This window comes from Phacochoerus africanus, chromosome 7, assembly GCF_016906955.1.
Source record: "Phacochoerus africanus isolate WHEZ1 chromosome 7, ROS_Pafr_v1, whole genome shotgun sequence".
In the NCBI taxonomy this organism is placed as follows: Eukaryota; Metazoa; Chordata; class Mammalia; order Artiodactyla; family Suidae; genus Phacochoerus; species Phacochoerus africanus.
Genome location: NC_062550.1, coordinates 65,984,013 through 66,000,556, shown reverse-complemented (window position 1 = coordinate 66,000,556; position 16,544 = coordinate 65,984,013). Strand labels below are relative to the sequence as shown.

The window sequence follows — 16,544 nt, the reverse complement described above, 5'->3', positions numbered from 1 at the left end:
CTCATGGTTCCTAGTCGGATTCGTTAACCACAGCGCCACGACGGGAACTCCTCTAACTATTCTTAATGAAAACTAGACACACAACATTATTTGTCTGAAAATTTTAAATGATGGGTGTGAAAAAGATCTCTTACCTGAAGTGTGATCAAGGGATACTGAAAGAAGAAAGAAAAATGCAAGTTAATATTGAAATAGTTCATTCTTTTTTTGCTAGGTACTGCATTATAAATATAAGTCGTAAGATAATCATCTGACTTAAATGTTGGCTTATTCCCCACTTTCCCAGACAGCAAAGTTTCTATAGCCAAAGATGCCAGGAAAAATCTCCTTTGAGCAGTGGAAATCAGGCTTCAGAAAAGCTATTTTGTTCCTTGTCTTACAAAAAGACCTAAAGAAGTATAAATCAATGCACTGTAAAGGAAAGTTCTATGTTTAAATTTGAGGTTTATCTTTGCAATTTTACCTATAATTCTTCATGCTTATGGAAAGCTTCCTGATTTTACTTTACAAAGCAATGGATTTATTTAATTTGCTTAAAGGTCATTGCCCCATTGAAATAATTGAACTCACCAAATCCTTGACAGGTCTGAATTTGGTATCCAGTGTCACAATGCGAGCTTTAACTAAAAGAAAGAAGGAAGAAGAGGGGACAATATACTTTTATTATTTCACTCCCAGGTGTGATTGCTCATAAATAGACATAGAAATTAATTACCTTTCTATCTTAGAATACTGCACTTCCTTCTCCTCTAATTTAACCAAATCTCAAAAGATTTGGGGTCCTTTTGGGAAGATCTCTTATTGCACATTAATAATCCTCTGTTGTCGAAGATTTGATGTTACCAAAGCTGACATTGTTGGAAACTCCTACACTAACAGCCCATTGAAATGGCTTAACAACAGCTGGCAAAATTAGTTGCAGAAGGACAAATGTGAAATAGGTATGGTAGGGGTTACGCATAATTGATGTAAATTGAAAATGTATTTATGTTAGCAAATATTAGTTAATTTTAGCAGAATTCCAGAAAAAGCATTTTAGCTATCATCATAGCACTTTAATAAGTTCAGAAGAGAAATCATAATGTAGCGAAAAATCTCATTCTAAGATTCTGTTGTAGTTCTCTTATTTCTTTTCAGTAAATGATACAAATACATATCAGTCAGAACAAAGTGTGTAGAGGTTCTCATCCAACCTCTAATTTTATAAAGGAGAAAACTAAAGATCTCAAAATCAGGAGTTCCCTTCATGGTTCAGAGTGGTTAACGAAAAACCAACTAGGATCTATGAGGATGCAGGTTCAATCCCTGGCCTTGCTCAGTGGGTTAAGGATCCAGCCTTGCCATGAGTTATGGTGTAGGTTGCATTCGGGGCTAGGACTGTCTGTGGCTGTGGCTGTGGTGTAGGCCAGCAGCTGTAGCTCTGATTGGACCCCTAGCCTGGGAAAATCCATATGCCATGGGTGAGGCCCTAAAAAGCAAAAAAAAAAAAAAAAAACAAAAAAAACTCAAGATCAGAATTTACTTGGCAAAAGTCAATAATTTATTGACAGAGCTAAGATGAAAATCATATCTTCCTGAATCCTCATTTGGTGTTCTTTCAACTCTTTTTATTTATAACACTAATAAAGAAAATAGAAGGGCTCTGCCTAGATTATTAGATTTATGATGACTTCTGCTAGTATGAATGATGATGATAACAACTCTTTACTGTGTACTAGGTACTATTTTCATCAACTAATTTTACTCTTACAATATTTCTATAACACAGCTACTTGTACTGCCTCCATTCTAGAGAAGGGAAAACCGAGTTTAAATAAAAATTTAATTAGCTTGCCCAACTGATAAATTACGGGGCCACGCATCCCATGCTTACAGCCATTGTGTTATGTAAGCTTGTCAAGAGAATTTGTAAGCTGAAATTGCATGCCAAATCCTGGAAAACAAAGCATTCAGTCTCTGGATGTGAAGGGCACTATTTCATAACTGACCTGGACAACCAGTCAAAATTCTAGAAATTCTTGACCCTGAGACATTAAGATTAAATTTAAGACTGTGTGCTTGGATTAATATTTAATTATGTGTTTGGATGGCTAACAATTGGAAGAATGTGTTTCTAAAGTCAACCATATGAAGGAAACATAAGCATTGACTTACCATTCTCTCCAGATTTATAGATGGGTTTATTTGTCTGCACAAACGTTACTGTCTCCTCTGAAGAGAATGCTACAGATCTCCTCTCAAAGATTTTAAGAGTAGCTCCCTTAGCCAACAAGGTCACAAAAGCCAAATTTTCAAAGGACTTGTGAGAAACCTATTTACATTAAAGAGCAGAGAATGGGAAAATTACTTTTAGGCACTAGGAAGGAAAATGATACCCTAATTTGCCTTTTAAACCTATTATTTCTTTTTGTAAAATGGTTAAGTTATTTTTTATTAAGATAATTACAATGAGAAAATAAATCCCGGAGTTCCCGTCGTGGCGCAGTGGTTAACGAATCCGACTAGGAACCATGAGGTTGCGGGTTCGGTCCCTGCCCTTGCTCAGTGGGTTAAAGATCCGGCGTTGCCGTGAGCTGTGGTGTAGGTTGCAGACGCGGCTCGGATCCCGCGTTGCTGTGGCTCTGACGTAGGCCGGTGGCTACAGCTCCGATTCAACCCCTAGCCTGGGAACCTCCATATGCCGCGGGAGCGGCCCAAGAAATAGCAACAGCAGCAACAACAAAAAAGACAAAAGACAAAAAAAAAGAAAGAAAAGAAAATAAATCCAGTATTCCGAGGCACATAGAAGCACATAAGAAGGCCACCAACATGCTCAAGGAAAACCCATTATTTCTTAATGAGAGACTTGGGGATTAATTTTTACCATCCTTTTAGCTAGCATGGGGCCCATTTCTAATACACTTATTTTGTGATTTCTTGTCTTCCATTTTCTTTTCATGTTCCCCTCTGTCCCAATCCTTTACCTAATTCTCTTGCTTCATATGGTGAAACAGGTCTCCTATCTAAAAATACCATTCCCTATAATCAGAAAGTGCGATATTTCACAAGTTTTATTGTACATATAACTTTTTCTTTTATTTGCTTTTCAAGAATTCCCCAATTTTCCTCCCTGCCTCCACAACCAATCTAGAAATCAAGATTCGTTATTTCTCTAAAAATAATTCTAAGCCATCCTTTTCTCTTCCCATCGGAAGCTCTGAAATGTCAAATTTGGTGGTGCCTCACCTCAAACTTTGCACAAGCATAGAAGTTATCCTCTTCCACAGACTGGTCAAAAATGGTGGTACTGGATCCATCATATTCTAAGACAACACTCAAGGATACAGATTCATTAAGGTTTAAAAGGTGGAGACAAGCTTGCTCTGTAGAATGACTTTGCATCACAGAGGAGACCCATAGGATATATTGCCTATGCAAAGAGAGTCATCAACACTCAAAACAAGTGTAGGAGAAATGCAGAACATGCATAAAAAGCAATTTTAGCTTATTGAAATAGTCCTAAAACATACTTTTTTTTTTCACAGTATTACAATAAACTTGAGTATGCAGAGAGAGGTATCTTAAGAAAAAGCTGTCAGTTCCCTTCCTACACTTGTTTAGAATTTAGAAGGTAGGGAGTTCCAGGGGGGGAACAACTGTAACAAGCCTAACTAGTATCCATGAGGATGAGGCTTCGATCTCTGGCCTCCCGCAGTGGATTAAGGATCTGGTGTTGCCATGAGCTGTGGTTTAGTCAAAGAAGAGGCTCGGATCCAGCGTTGTTGTGGCTGTGGTGTAGGCTGGTAGCTACAGCATCAATTTAACCTCTAGCCTGGGAACTTCCACATGCTGTGGGTTCAGCCCTAAAAAGACAAACAAAGCAAAACAAACAAACATGCAAAAACCCCCCACAAAAACCCTAAAATTCAGAAGGGAAACCAAAGTTCAGTCTCAAAAGTTAAAATGGTAAAATACAATCACATCTTAACACAGAGCATAGCTAATAAAGTCACTTCACTGGTACTTTCATATGAGTAGAAAAAATAATATTCCCTTACGGTTTTGAAGCCACAGAAACAGTGAAATGAAGCAGAAAGGTGCTCAGAAAAATGATAGGCACCATTCTATCCTGATGCCTGAACAATAAAAACTTCAAAATAAAGATTCTCTGCTCCTCTCTGTCTTTCTTATTGGACATCAGTTGTCTTAACTCTCTACTTTCTTTCCTTCCTTCCACTCTGTCTCTCTCCACATATTGTTGCTTTTATATAGTCACACACAATGAGGGATCAATTGCTTTTTTGGAGCAAGTATCATGGACCCACCAATCAAATCACATTTAGATTGCCTCTTCCATTATTTTGGGGTGGTGGGGGTGTCACTTTACGGTACCACTTCCTTCTTAAGTTCACTGGATGCTGATCTGTTTTTGGAATTAGCAGCACAGGTTTAACAGGAAGAAGGAGAATAACAAAGAAAACACTTGTGTGGCACTTAGGCATTCATAGGTTTAATTTAGCACCTCACTCATAGGGCTGCCCCAAGCATCCAAAGGGTTAGTACACATAGGAATTAGCACTTGGAAGAAAAATACCCTTCCAAATTGCTGTTATCTTTCCGAATTTCCAAAGGTAAGTTTTCCAGGCTTCTGAGAGGAGTACCATGTGCCATATTGCCAAAACCTGGATGCAAATATTTATCTCAATATGGGCTCATTTTAGAGGTCATTGAAACTGTGGTTTTTCTATAATTTCATAATACAGAATACATTTAAAATATTGATATGTATTCAACATTTATTATGATTTTTCTTAGTGAGTTTTTCTTTTTGGTTCCTAAATATAAGAAAAAAAAATGTGTGTTAGGTGAGGGACATAGTATTGAACCAGGTCCTGGTGATAAATAGATGAATAAGTCCACCTTTTCCTAGAATAGCTCACTGTCCACTCAGCAGGATATGTAAACATAAATTGCAAATCCATGTGATACAAAGCCTATATTGAAACTATGAACAACATTCAATGGAATCACATTAAAATGATAAGTGGGAAGTTGAAAAGAATTTCATAAGGAAGTTTTGAGTTGGAAATATGAACATGATTATGAATTTTTTCAGGTAGAGTAGAAACCAAGGTAACAGCTTTGGAAAGAAAATTATAAAATTATAATCAAATACTGCGTGCGTTTTAAAAATAATGGTAGTCTCCATTCTCTTGGAGAAAAGACAGTGTATGAAATGACATTCAATAGGCCTCTTGAAAAAGGTCTTGGACTAAAGAGTTTGAATGTTATTTTGCAGAGTTGTGAACATAATAACTTGGTAAACCATGGAAAACAAAAGAGAGAGTGAAACAGTGGAAAGAGAACTAGATGAGTCTGCTTGTCTCGGTTACAGAGTTAAGACCCTGAACAATGGCAATATGTCTTCAAAACACTTTTTTTTTTTTTTTTTACTCCAATTGTTAGAAGGTGAGGCAGTTTTGATTTGAGGATGAAGAAGCGGGAGAGAGTGAGATTGACACTGTTGGTGAATACTATTGCATGTAGTCAGGGAAGACAAAATGAATCCACAGATGATGTGATCTTTACGTTCGGTGTGTATTAAGTATGAGGTGACTGCCATGCAACAGAGAGGCGATACCCAGCAGAGGGTTGAAAAAAATCTGGTGTTCTGATAAATGTGAGAGATGTGGCTATCAATTGGGAATCCTTGCACCATGCAAATGATATTTAATATCCTACATCTAGGGATGTTGCCAAAATTATACTGGAAAACCATTTGCAAAGGGAAAGACAGCCAATGGAAGAGAGAGAATGGCTCTCCTGCTACTCCAACTGGGTGATATTGATCGGGTGAGGGGCAATGTTGGTTTATTTCCCTGGCTCCACTGAGTGGAATCTGAGGTAGTGATCTGAAATGCTCTCTTGACATCATACATATTTTGTATGTGATATGTTTTCTCTAAACAAACAGAAAACATTTTCTTGATTTTCCCAACTGCATCTTTAATGAAGTTCTTTTTTTTTTTTTTTTTTTCCTGTTTAGAGCTGCACCTATGGTAAATGGAAGTTCCCAGGTAAAGGGTCAAATTGGAGCTATAGCTGCTGGCCTATGCCTCAGCTACAGCAACATGGGATCCAAGCTGCACCTGTGACCTACACCATAGCTCACGGTAACGCCGGATCCTTAACCCACTGAGCAAAGCCAAGGATCGAACACACATCCTCACGGATACTAGTCAGATTCATTTCCACTGTGCCACAATGGGAACTCCCCATGATGGTCATTGTTAAGGGAAAGAAATTTAAAATCTATTTGAGAGTTCTTGTGAACATCTTGAAATTCCAGTTCACCTCTCTGAATTGTTTAAGTCAACACTACGAATAAGGCATATTGCCCAAGACCAGTAATATATACACAGTGAATTATGTTTTAAAATAAACAAAACTATTCAGTTCCTGATGTTGCAATCCATTGAAAAGGAAATCACCTTTTCCTCAGAAAGGACAGGTGAAATTGCCCTTCTTGTTTTCAGATGTTTATCTCTTTCATCACTAACTGATTGTTAGGGTTGCCAAGAAAATTTCTAATCATACAACACCCACCTATTGATAGGTAATTAAAAAAAAGTCATGGGGGAAAGACAGATGGATAATAAAGGGCCAAGTGAATATGTATGATGTGGCCAGGTTTACAGAGCTATGTTTTTTTAAGTTTCACAAACAAAATTCAACAGTGTCAAAAATAAGATTTTATCCAACCTTGTTGAGGGTCAGGGTTTTTAATCCTTGCTTTTGCAAAATGGCATCTTACCAAATGCTACCACCTGTGTGGTGAGTTAGACATCTCAGGGCCATGACGCTTTTCTTTACTAGAGAAAATATTAAAATCTTGAGATGAATGGGGGAAGGATGCGTAATCATGATAAAAATATAAGGCAGTGTTCATAATTATGTAATTCATCACTGAAACCACCATCTGGTTGGAAATTTCTGTCACAGTCCTTGGAGAAACATGACCTTAACAAAACATTTAGACTCCAACTAACGCTATCAATTGTTAACTAAAAATACCCCCTGCCATATCAGTAAACAAAGGATGTTGCAGCTATCAGCCACAACAATCACCACTCCTCTGGATGGTGCATCCTGAGGAGACTCAGGATGAGAAAACACAGGAAACTGACCAAGGCATAAGGTGCATATCAAAAGAGTGATTTCAGTGAGCCTAGACTCTTGCATCTTCCTACATGTAGAAAAGCACTAAACTCCTTAACTTGAGATAGTAGGTTTGTCTTTCATTAACAGTAATCATCTGATGTTCCAACTACCTGATTTTCTTGTTAAAAACTCCTGTATATCCTGATTCCTCCCCCTGCCTCTTTGGAATAATCTCTCAGAGTCATGGGAGAGTCTGTGACCCAGGTTGAAGTTCTCAGTTTTGTAGGATGAGTAAAACATAAATAAAGAGGTTTATTCATTGGTTCCAAAAATATTTATTAATTTGTGTTTTAGTTCCCACAATTGGGTAGAAACAAAGAAAAATAATATATGGTCTATTTTCATTAAAAGATATTGATAAGCGTTCCATTGTGGCTCAGCAGTAATGAACCCGACTATTATCCATAAGGACACAGGTTTGATCCCTGGCTTTGCTCAGTGGGTTAAGGATCCAGTGTTGCCATGAGCTGTGGCGTAGGTCAAAGACACACCTGCTGTTATTGTAGCTGTGGTCTAGGCCAGCAGCTATTGCTCTGATTTGACCCTTAGTCTAGGAACTTCCATATACTGCAGGTGCAGCCCTAAAAAGCTAAAATACAAAAGAGAGAGAGAGAATACGTTGATATTATTGGTGAGATAAACACAAAATCGATTCTAGACCATGTAAATGCAATAACAGAGAAGCATGAATTTTAGGATGTTTTCTCTCTGGAGGAGGACAGGATCAAAGAGAATTCCACCAAAGAGGTGACACTTGAGAATCTTCGGGTTTTTAATTTTATTGTTATCTAAAACTTAGAAGCCTTACAGATGTTGTACTCCATACCCAGGACAGTTATTCTTTAACCTGATTAGGCCTAATGGTACAGTAATAAATGAGACTGGATGAAGCTAGACTAGGAAGCCTCCCCACCTCCCAAAAATTTGAATTTGGAACCTGGGTATCAATTATGAGTGATGTTACTTTTTGTTTCCACTTCTGGTAGCTGTAATTTATGCTCAAAGAAAATAAGCTCTTAGCGTTATCTTTTTTGGGGGGACATTGCTTACAACTTTTTTGAAAAAAAAATTGTTGCAAGAACCTTAAAAGTAGATTTAATTTTTTTTTCTTTTTTGGCTTCTGGATTTTGAGCTATCTTTAGAAAGGTCTCCCATCCAAAATAAGGAAAACATTCTCCTATACTGTTTTCTAGAGTTTTTACAGTACATTGGTTTTTTTGGTGTGTTTTTTTTTTTTTAAAACAAACAAACAAAAATTTGGATCCATTTGATATTTATCTTGGTGTACAGTGTGAAGTTTGGATCCAACTTTTCCCACTTGGAGATGACTATCCAGTTGTTCAAATATCAAATTACCTTGTTGCTTTTTAGATGTTGTATATACCAAACACTAAATTTCCATATATATATTGGTTTATTTCTTGTTTTTTTCCGTTCCATTCCTTTAGTCTAATTCTATACTCATGTAACATAAACAGCCATCTATTTATTTTATCAAAAATTTTAATAGACTCTAATACTTGGTCATACCTGCTTTCTTTCTAATGCCCATGCCCTATCTCAGTGCTTCTCCTTTTTAGAGTTTTCTAGATTCTTCCTGATTTTTTATTTTACCATAACAGTTTTATTTTATTTTTAATCTTTTTTTTTTTTAACCATAGCAATTTTAGAATCCAGATTTTCCAGTATAGTAGAAACTCCCTCCTTCGTCAGTCTTACTGGAGTTGCATTAGAGAGAATTGATGTTTTTAAAAAATGTTGAGTTTTTAAAATATTTTTTAAAGTTTAATTGAAGTGCAGTTGATTTACAAGGTTGTGATAGTTTCTGCTGTACAGCAAAGTGGTTCGTTCATGCATATACACATACCCATTCTCTTTCAGATTCTTTTCCCAAATAGATCATCACCGAATACTCAGCATGGTTCTCTGTGCTATACAGCAGGTCCCTGTTGGCCAATCATTCCACATACCTCAGTATGCAGAGCTAATATTTTATATTAATTTAATATATTGTATGTCTGTCTATTCTTTCAAGTCTCTTTTGTATCTTTCAGGGATATTTTAATGCTTTCCTGATACAATTTTTTAATACATCGTTAAGTTTATTTTGAATTATTCTGTCTTTTTTGTTACCACTTTAAATGGTATCTTCTATTGCAGATCCTAAGGAATTTTTGATTTTTCATATAAAAACCACTGATTTTTTTGTTGAAGACCACTGAATTTTGAATGTTTCCTTTATATTTCACTAACTTGTTTTATAGGACTATTTCAAAGGATTCTTGTGAATTTTTCAACGATACAGTAATATTTTCCACAAATGTAGTTCCAGATATATATATTTTCACCTCCATTTAGGTGGAATATTCACCAGATTGTAATTGCAGGGGAGAAAATTCAGATTTTAGTGACATGAATGAATTTGTCCCTTCCCGTCCACTCATAAATTCGTCGTTTTTACTGAGTACCTGCTATATACCAAGCACTGGGACTCATCATTTTTAAAAGTGTTGGAAAGAAATAAGCTGAGTTTTGTGTACGCCTCATGGGAAAAATACATCATTCATTGTAAATTAAAATTTCTTACTATTAGCTGACTGGTAAAAGGAGAAAATTTTTAAGGAACATTGTTGCTTATTTTTGAGGTGTGATGTATTTAATGGACTTAGTATTGAGCAGCTTGCTACATTTCATAGATGCATCGATGATGAGTGTAAATGTTGGAAAGGGATTCACCATTGTCTAAACTGAAAAATACAATATTTATGAAACGAGATTAAATAAATACAGTTTAAAATATGTTGCTGGAGTTCCTGTTGTGACTCAGTGGGTAAAGAACCAGACATAGTGTCCATGAGGATGTGGGTTCAATCCCTGGCCTCACGGAGTGGGTTAAGGATCTGGCATTGCCACAAACTGCGGCATTTGTCACAGATGCAGCTTGGATCTGGTGTTGCCTTGGCTGTGGCCATAGGCCTGCAGCTGCAGCTGCAGCTTCCATTTGACCCCAGCCCAGGAACTTCCATATGCTGCAGGTGGAGCTGGGAAAAGAAAAAAGAGAAAAGAAAAAAACATTATGTTACCACCATTTAAAAATGAGATATGTAAAGTGTGACTACAATTGTATTGATATAATAATGAAAATATTTGTGCACAGTTTCACTCTGAGTAAATTCATTAGGCAATATTGCTTGCTAGTTATAAAATAACTTGAGAGGTGGAGTGTTTAAAAAATGGGTTGTGGAGGATGACAGGGTTCAAATCTAGGTTCTTTCACTTAGAGACCAATTGATATTGGGCATGTTGAAATCTCTTGGAAATCAATTTCCTCATCTGCAAAATGAAGAAAATAATAATGCTAATCTTACAAGCATCTTAGAAGGATTAACTGTGTTCTTGGAGATAAAGCTTTTAGAACAATCTTTGGCACATGGTAAAAACTCAGTAAATATTAGGACATATAAGGTGAGGTAAAGGATTGGACTTAATCAAAGTAAAACATTTATCTGGCCTCATCACTGCTTTTGTAGAATATGGCCATTGTACGATACACAATTTCTATGATTCCTTCTATGTTTATACATCTTATGTCTGTGGTTAGATTAATTGATATTTCTAGACACAGAGAGGATCAGTTGTTTGGCAAAGTACGTGGTCATTTGCTTGGTGCCAGAATGATTTGCATTGTTCCAGGAAGGAGAATCAGTTGCTTGCTGTGATTTTGACTCTGGCTAATTGGTCTGGAAATGTGAAAATTAGTACAAATTGTGCAAATTAATATTTCATTAATTTAGTCCAACACAAACATGGGCAAATTTCTTTCTTACCAACTTCCTCTACCAGCATTTAAAAAAAAAAAAAAAAAATCCAAGTGCAGCCAAAGTCTTAGAAAGCCAGCCATTTTTCTTTATGAACTAACAATTGTGTAAGTAAGAAATCACTTATTTGGGATTAGAAAATTTTCTAGCATCAACAAATCACTAAGGTTCTTTGTTGAAAGCTTTTTTTTTTCCTTCTGTCTTTTTGGGGCTGCATCTGTGACATATGGAGGTTCCCAGGCTGGGGGTCCAATTGGAGCTGTAGCCCCCGGCCTACGCCACAGCCACGGCAATGTGGGATCCGAACTGCGTCTGCAACCTACACCACAGCTCACGGCAACGCTGGATCCTTAACCCACTGAGCGAGGCCAGGGATCGAACCCTCAACCTCATTGTTCCTAGTTGGATTCGTTAACCACTGAGCCGTGACAGGAGCTCTTGAAAGCCTTTGAAAGATCTGAAATTCAGTTTTCCCTTCAACCTGTGATGTGTCTAAAGTATTGTAAAGAGAAGGGTTCCCAATCTATCATCCACATCAAAGAGAAAGAAATGGAGCTTTTTTTTTTTTGGCTTTTTAGGGCCGCACTTTCGGCATGTGAAGGTTTCCAGGCTAGGAGTTGAATCAGAGATGTAGCTGCCAGCCTACGCCACAGCCACAGCAATGCAGGATCCTTAACCCACTGAGCGAGGCCAAGGATCAAACCCACAACCTCATGGTTCCTAGATGGATTCATTTCTGCTGCACCATGACAGTAACTCCCACGCATATTTTTAAAAATCCAAATACCTATAATCATCCTAGCTTTCCAAAGATTTGCAGGCTGAATACCAAAGCATTTGAGCTCTGGGAAAGAAAAACACCAGAATATTTTATTAAATAAAGGACATATTTACACTTTATTAAGATGGTAACATAATATAGATATTGTTCTATATTATTAAAACATTGTTAACTGTAATATAATGTAGACACCTAGTGTGGACTGAATGATTTCTCGACAAGCTCTCTGAGTTTTTCTTCATCTTATTGTTGGTGACCTATGTTCTTCTATCACCCAAGGAAAAACAAAATGATCTTGTGCATTTTCTTCAGACAATAGTTACCAATTTGAATTGTCTGATTGGCATTTCCATTATCTTCTATCTGTTCCTGCTGTCAATCCTCTAATAGCTATTCCTTTAAAACATGCATTCTCAGCAAGGGTAACATCACCCCCAAGGGGGCAAAAATTAGTTCTTCTGGGCTGAGGATGTCTTGCTCTATTTATGTATAAGCTATTTGTACACATAGGATATAACAGTACACAGTATGTCTTTATCTATGGTACTAAAATCTTTTGGTTATGGCCATTCGAAACAAAATGTCTAAAAAGCTTTTCAGGGAACAAAATAGAAAAAGGATTGAGAGACGTTGCTAAAATATTTCAAAAAGTGGATTATATTTTACAGGTCTTGTGTGATACTTAAATTATTTTTACATCATTAATCCTAACGGCTGTACCTGGGTGTATGGAAGTTCCCAGGCTAGGGATCGAATCGGAGCTACAGCTGCTGGGTGACACCACAGCCGCAGCAATACTGGATGCAAACCATGTCTTCAGCCTATGCCACAGCTTTCGGCAATGCAACCCGCTAGGCTAGGGATTGAACCTGCATCCTCATGGAGACTCTATTGGGCTCTTAACATTCTGAGCCATAATGTGAACTCCCAACAGTTAATCTTTCACAGATTCAACCTTGAACACCCCACTGCCACCACCACTTGCCTTAAAATACTTCTATTGAGGATACTATATCCTTAACAACTTTGGAGGAATTATTTACCTCTACTCAGAAAATCTGACCACCTTAAAGGACCAATGATTGATTCCCTCCTATTAAAATGAAGGATACTTATTCTACCAGTTAGGGTTGTGCCCATCTAGGGTACTATTGTTTGTGTGGACATTATTTCTTTTTTGGGGGAAGGGGGCACCACTGCAGTATATGGAAATTCCCAGATTAGGGGTCCAATAGGAGACACAGCTGCCAGCCTACACCATAGTCACAGCAACGCCAGATCCGAGCCCCATCTGTGACCTATATTGAAGCTTGCCGGATCCTTAACCCGCTGAACCAGGCCAGGGATCAAAGCTGCATCCTCATGGATATTAGTTAGGTTCCTAACCTGCTGAGCCACAATAGGAACTCCGAGGACGTCACTTCTACTCTTAAAACCCAACAAATCATTTTAAATTTATTAGCCAAGTTTAGCATGGCTTATGGTTTTCTCTTAAGTAACTCTCAGGGTGGGAGGACATTCACGCTATAGCAAATACAGTGAACAATGCTTTCTGTACTTCATTAAAGAAATACAAACAAATGAACAGCGTATGACTAAGCTAGAAGAATAAAACCACCCGGCTTTCTGAAATGAGCTTACGAGGATATTGGAATGTGTTTTACTGGTCTAGGTTTAATGATCTCAGTTCTTGGCTTTGTGGTCTATTTCAAGGAGTAAAACAATGTTGTTGCTGGGAGCTGTCTCTGTTGCACTGGACTCTGCATCCCGCCCAAAGTCTTAGGTGCTACTCCACGGCTATTATCACATCACGTGGTTCACCAGCTTGTAACAGCAGCATGAAGGGCCACCTCTCATCCAGCTACAAACGGCGTCCTCTGGAAAATCTCCTGATTTTAGCAATGATGAAGATCTGCATATCACAGATTGATAGCCTATGACCTGAAGCCATCTGTTTTTCACCAAAAGCGGGGGATTAAGATATGAAAAAGCACCCTGAGAGTTCTTAGCTGGAGTTCTCTGCTGAACATACCAATTTCACAGAGTACAAACATTCCACAAGGTCACTCTGGAGCCAGACAGACTGAGACAGAAACAAGGTCACTCATCAATCATCTCTAAGTACAGATAGAAATCTGAACATTGTGTAACTACACAAATAACCAGATATGTCCTTCTCCCAGCTCATATCAGTGACTGTAGCTTCTTTGCCGTTTACCGCTTAAGTCTTGGTATGTTTTCCCTGCCTAATGTATTAAAACTACTAAGAAATCTTCAGCAATTACACAGGGCTGTACAAGCTAAAGGAATAAAACTCTCCAAAAAGTATGCTTAAGTGACGTTTTGGCTAATGGAAGCCTGCTGTGTAGTAGAGAACTCTACCCAATATTCTGCGATTATCTATATGGAAAAAGAATCTGACAGAGAATGGATGTGTGTACATATATAAATGAATTACTTTGCTGTACAGCAGAAATGATCACAACCTTGTAAGTCGACTATACGTCAATAAAACTTTAAAAAATTTAAAAAAGGCAAGAGAGGAGTTCCCACTGTGGCACATTGGGTCAAGCATCACATTGCAGGGGCTCTGGTCACCATGGAGGCACGGGTTCAATCTCCAGCCGGCGCAGTGGGCTAAAGGATCCTGTACTGCTGCAGCTGTGATGTAGCTTGAAGCTGTGACTTGGAGTCAGTCCCTGTCCCGGGAATGTCACTATGCCACAGTTGAGGCCATTTAAAAAAAATAAATTAAAAAGGGGGAGGCAAAAGATCTGATACCCTAGGAGAAGGAAATCACAGGAAAATATCAGGAAGGCCCTGGACATGACACCTGCTTTGTCTTTTAGACTGTGAACCTCCAAGATGTGTGTGTAATATCTCAGTCTCTGGGAAATCAAAGCATGAGTTTGTTAAGACATCTTTTATCCTATACCTGCCTGTGTAATCAGATAAACCTGATGTAGAACACCGATCTGTACATTTTCAGCAACACATGTAGCGTAGCTGATAAAGCATGCATGCATGCATGCATGCATGCGTTTTTGGCACATTAAACCTCGTCTTGTAAATCACTAGTTCATTCATCCTTAACTTGCCCATGTTTTCAGGTGCCTTTGGAGATAATCATAGAGTTACCATAAAACAGCTACAAGTTAGTCCTATCTCTCTACAACACCCAGTAACCCAGTAAACCAAGTTACCCAGTGAACTAAAATACTGGTTTCTGATGACATCTGATCTAGAGCAAGCCCCACTCTATAGAATTCTACCCCAAACCTCCCAGGACAAGGCTCAATCTTATAACAGCCCTTTCCTAATTCCTTCCTACTGACATACTGGACTGCTTAGGATAAAGTTGACTTTCAGCTGAACTGGACCAGAAAAGTTATATATAGCCTTAGCTTTGGGAACTATTGGTCTGGCTTTGACTCTTGGCTAAAAAAAAAATGTGCAATGGAATTCATAATGTGTTGTTCAAAGTTTGAAACTCCCATGGTGACCCTTGGAGCAGTTTGTTGATAGATGGTTTCCAACTGGCCCAACCAGAGAACCTGGACAACGGGATAAGTGGGGAATAAGAACCCACATGAGAACTTCTGCCCTGAAATTTCCCAGAGCTACAACTCCTTGAGATGACCTTGGGAGTTCAATTCAGAGCCAGAACATAGAAGACATGTGAAACGAACCCTGGGTGATTGCCCCTAGAAATCTCTAGCCTCCCAAATGTTTGCCTGCCTTCTCTTTCTCTTGCTGTATGATATCTGCGGCCTTTTAAGATAATCTCTTAATTTTTTTTTTTTTTTTGGCTGCCCCACCACATATGGAGTTCTGCTGCAACACTGAATCCTTTAACCCACTGTGCCAAGTCCGGGATCGAACCTGTGTCCTGGCACTACAGAGACACTGCTTATCCTATTGTGCCACAGTGGGAACTTCTACTTTTTAATTAAAGTAGAGTTGATTTGCAATGTTGTGCCAATTTCTGCTGTACAGCAGAATGACCCAGGAGCAGTATATATAATATATACGTCTTTTTCTTGCTTTCATCGTGCTCTATGATGTCTGGATATAGTTCCCTTTGCTACACAGTAGGACCCCATTGCTTATCTATTCTAAATGGAATAGTTTGTATTTACTAACCTCAAATTCCCAGTCCATCGCACTCCCTCCCCCTTCCCCTTGGCAACCACAAGTGTGTTCTCTGTGTCTGTGAGTCTGTTTTGTGAATAGGTTCATTTATGCCTTATTTTTTTTTTTTTTAGGGCCACACCTGTGGGCATATGGAGGTTGCCAGGCTAGGGGTTGAATTGCAGCTGCAGCTGCCAGCTTACACCACAGCCACAGCAACTTGAGATTATTTGTGACATATTTTAGATTCCACATATAAGTGATATCATATGGTGTTTGTCCTTCCCTTTCTCTGGCCTCTCAAATGTTTGCCTGCATTCTCTTTCTCTTGTGGCACAGTATTTGTGGACTTTAGATTAAAGGCCTTAGGTGAGCATGCTCTGTGGAGTCTTGTTGTTGCTTTCAAATATCCAAATTGGCAAAACCTTGCACCCACGCATTCCCATGGTGTGTGGTACTTGCTATAGCTCGTAATAAATGCAGCTTTAACTTAGATCTGTTCTTGTGGGTCTCGGGCTTGTAGGCATCAATGTGGAAAATCAAGGTAGAGATCTCAGCCCCAAATTAGAGACATAACTTATATCAGTGGAAAACAAATATCTACACTACATTCA

At 38.2% G+C, this 16,544-nt stretch overlaps 1 protein-coding gene across 1 annotated transcript in view; it reads right to left on the bottom strand.

Moving 5' to 3' along the window:
* The window catches only part of LOC125130422 (ovostatin homolog 2-like), a 50,783-nt gene extending 46,681 nt beyond the window's left edge, over positions 1-4,102 (bottom strand). Inside the window, 5 exon segments of the mRNA XM_047785764.1 lie at positions 135-155; positions 571-623; positions 2,125-2,311; positions 3,226-3,409; positions 4,038-4,102. Of these exon segments, the coding sequence (XP_047641720.1) occupies positions 135-155; positions 571-623; positions 2,125-2,311; positions 3,226-3,409; positions 4,038-4,102 (510 nt within the window).
* Positions 4,103-16,544: the final 12,442 nt, after the last annotated feature.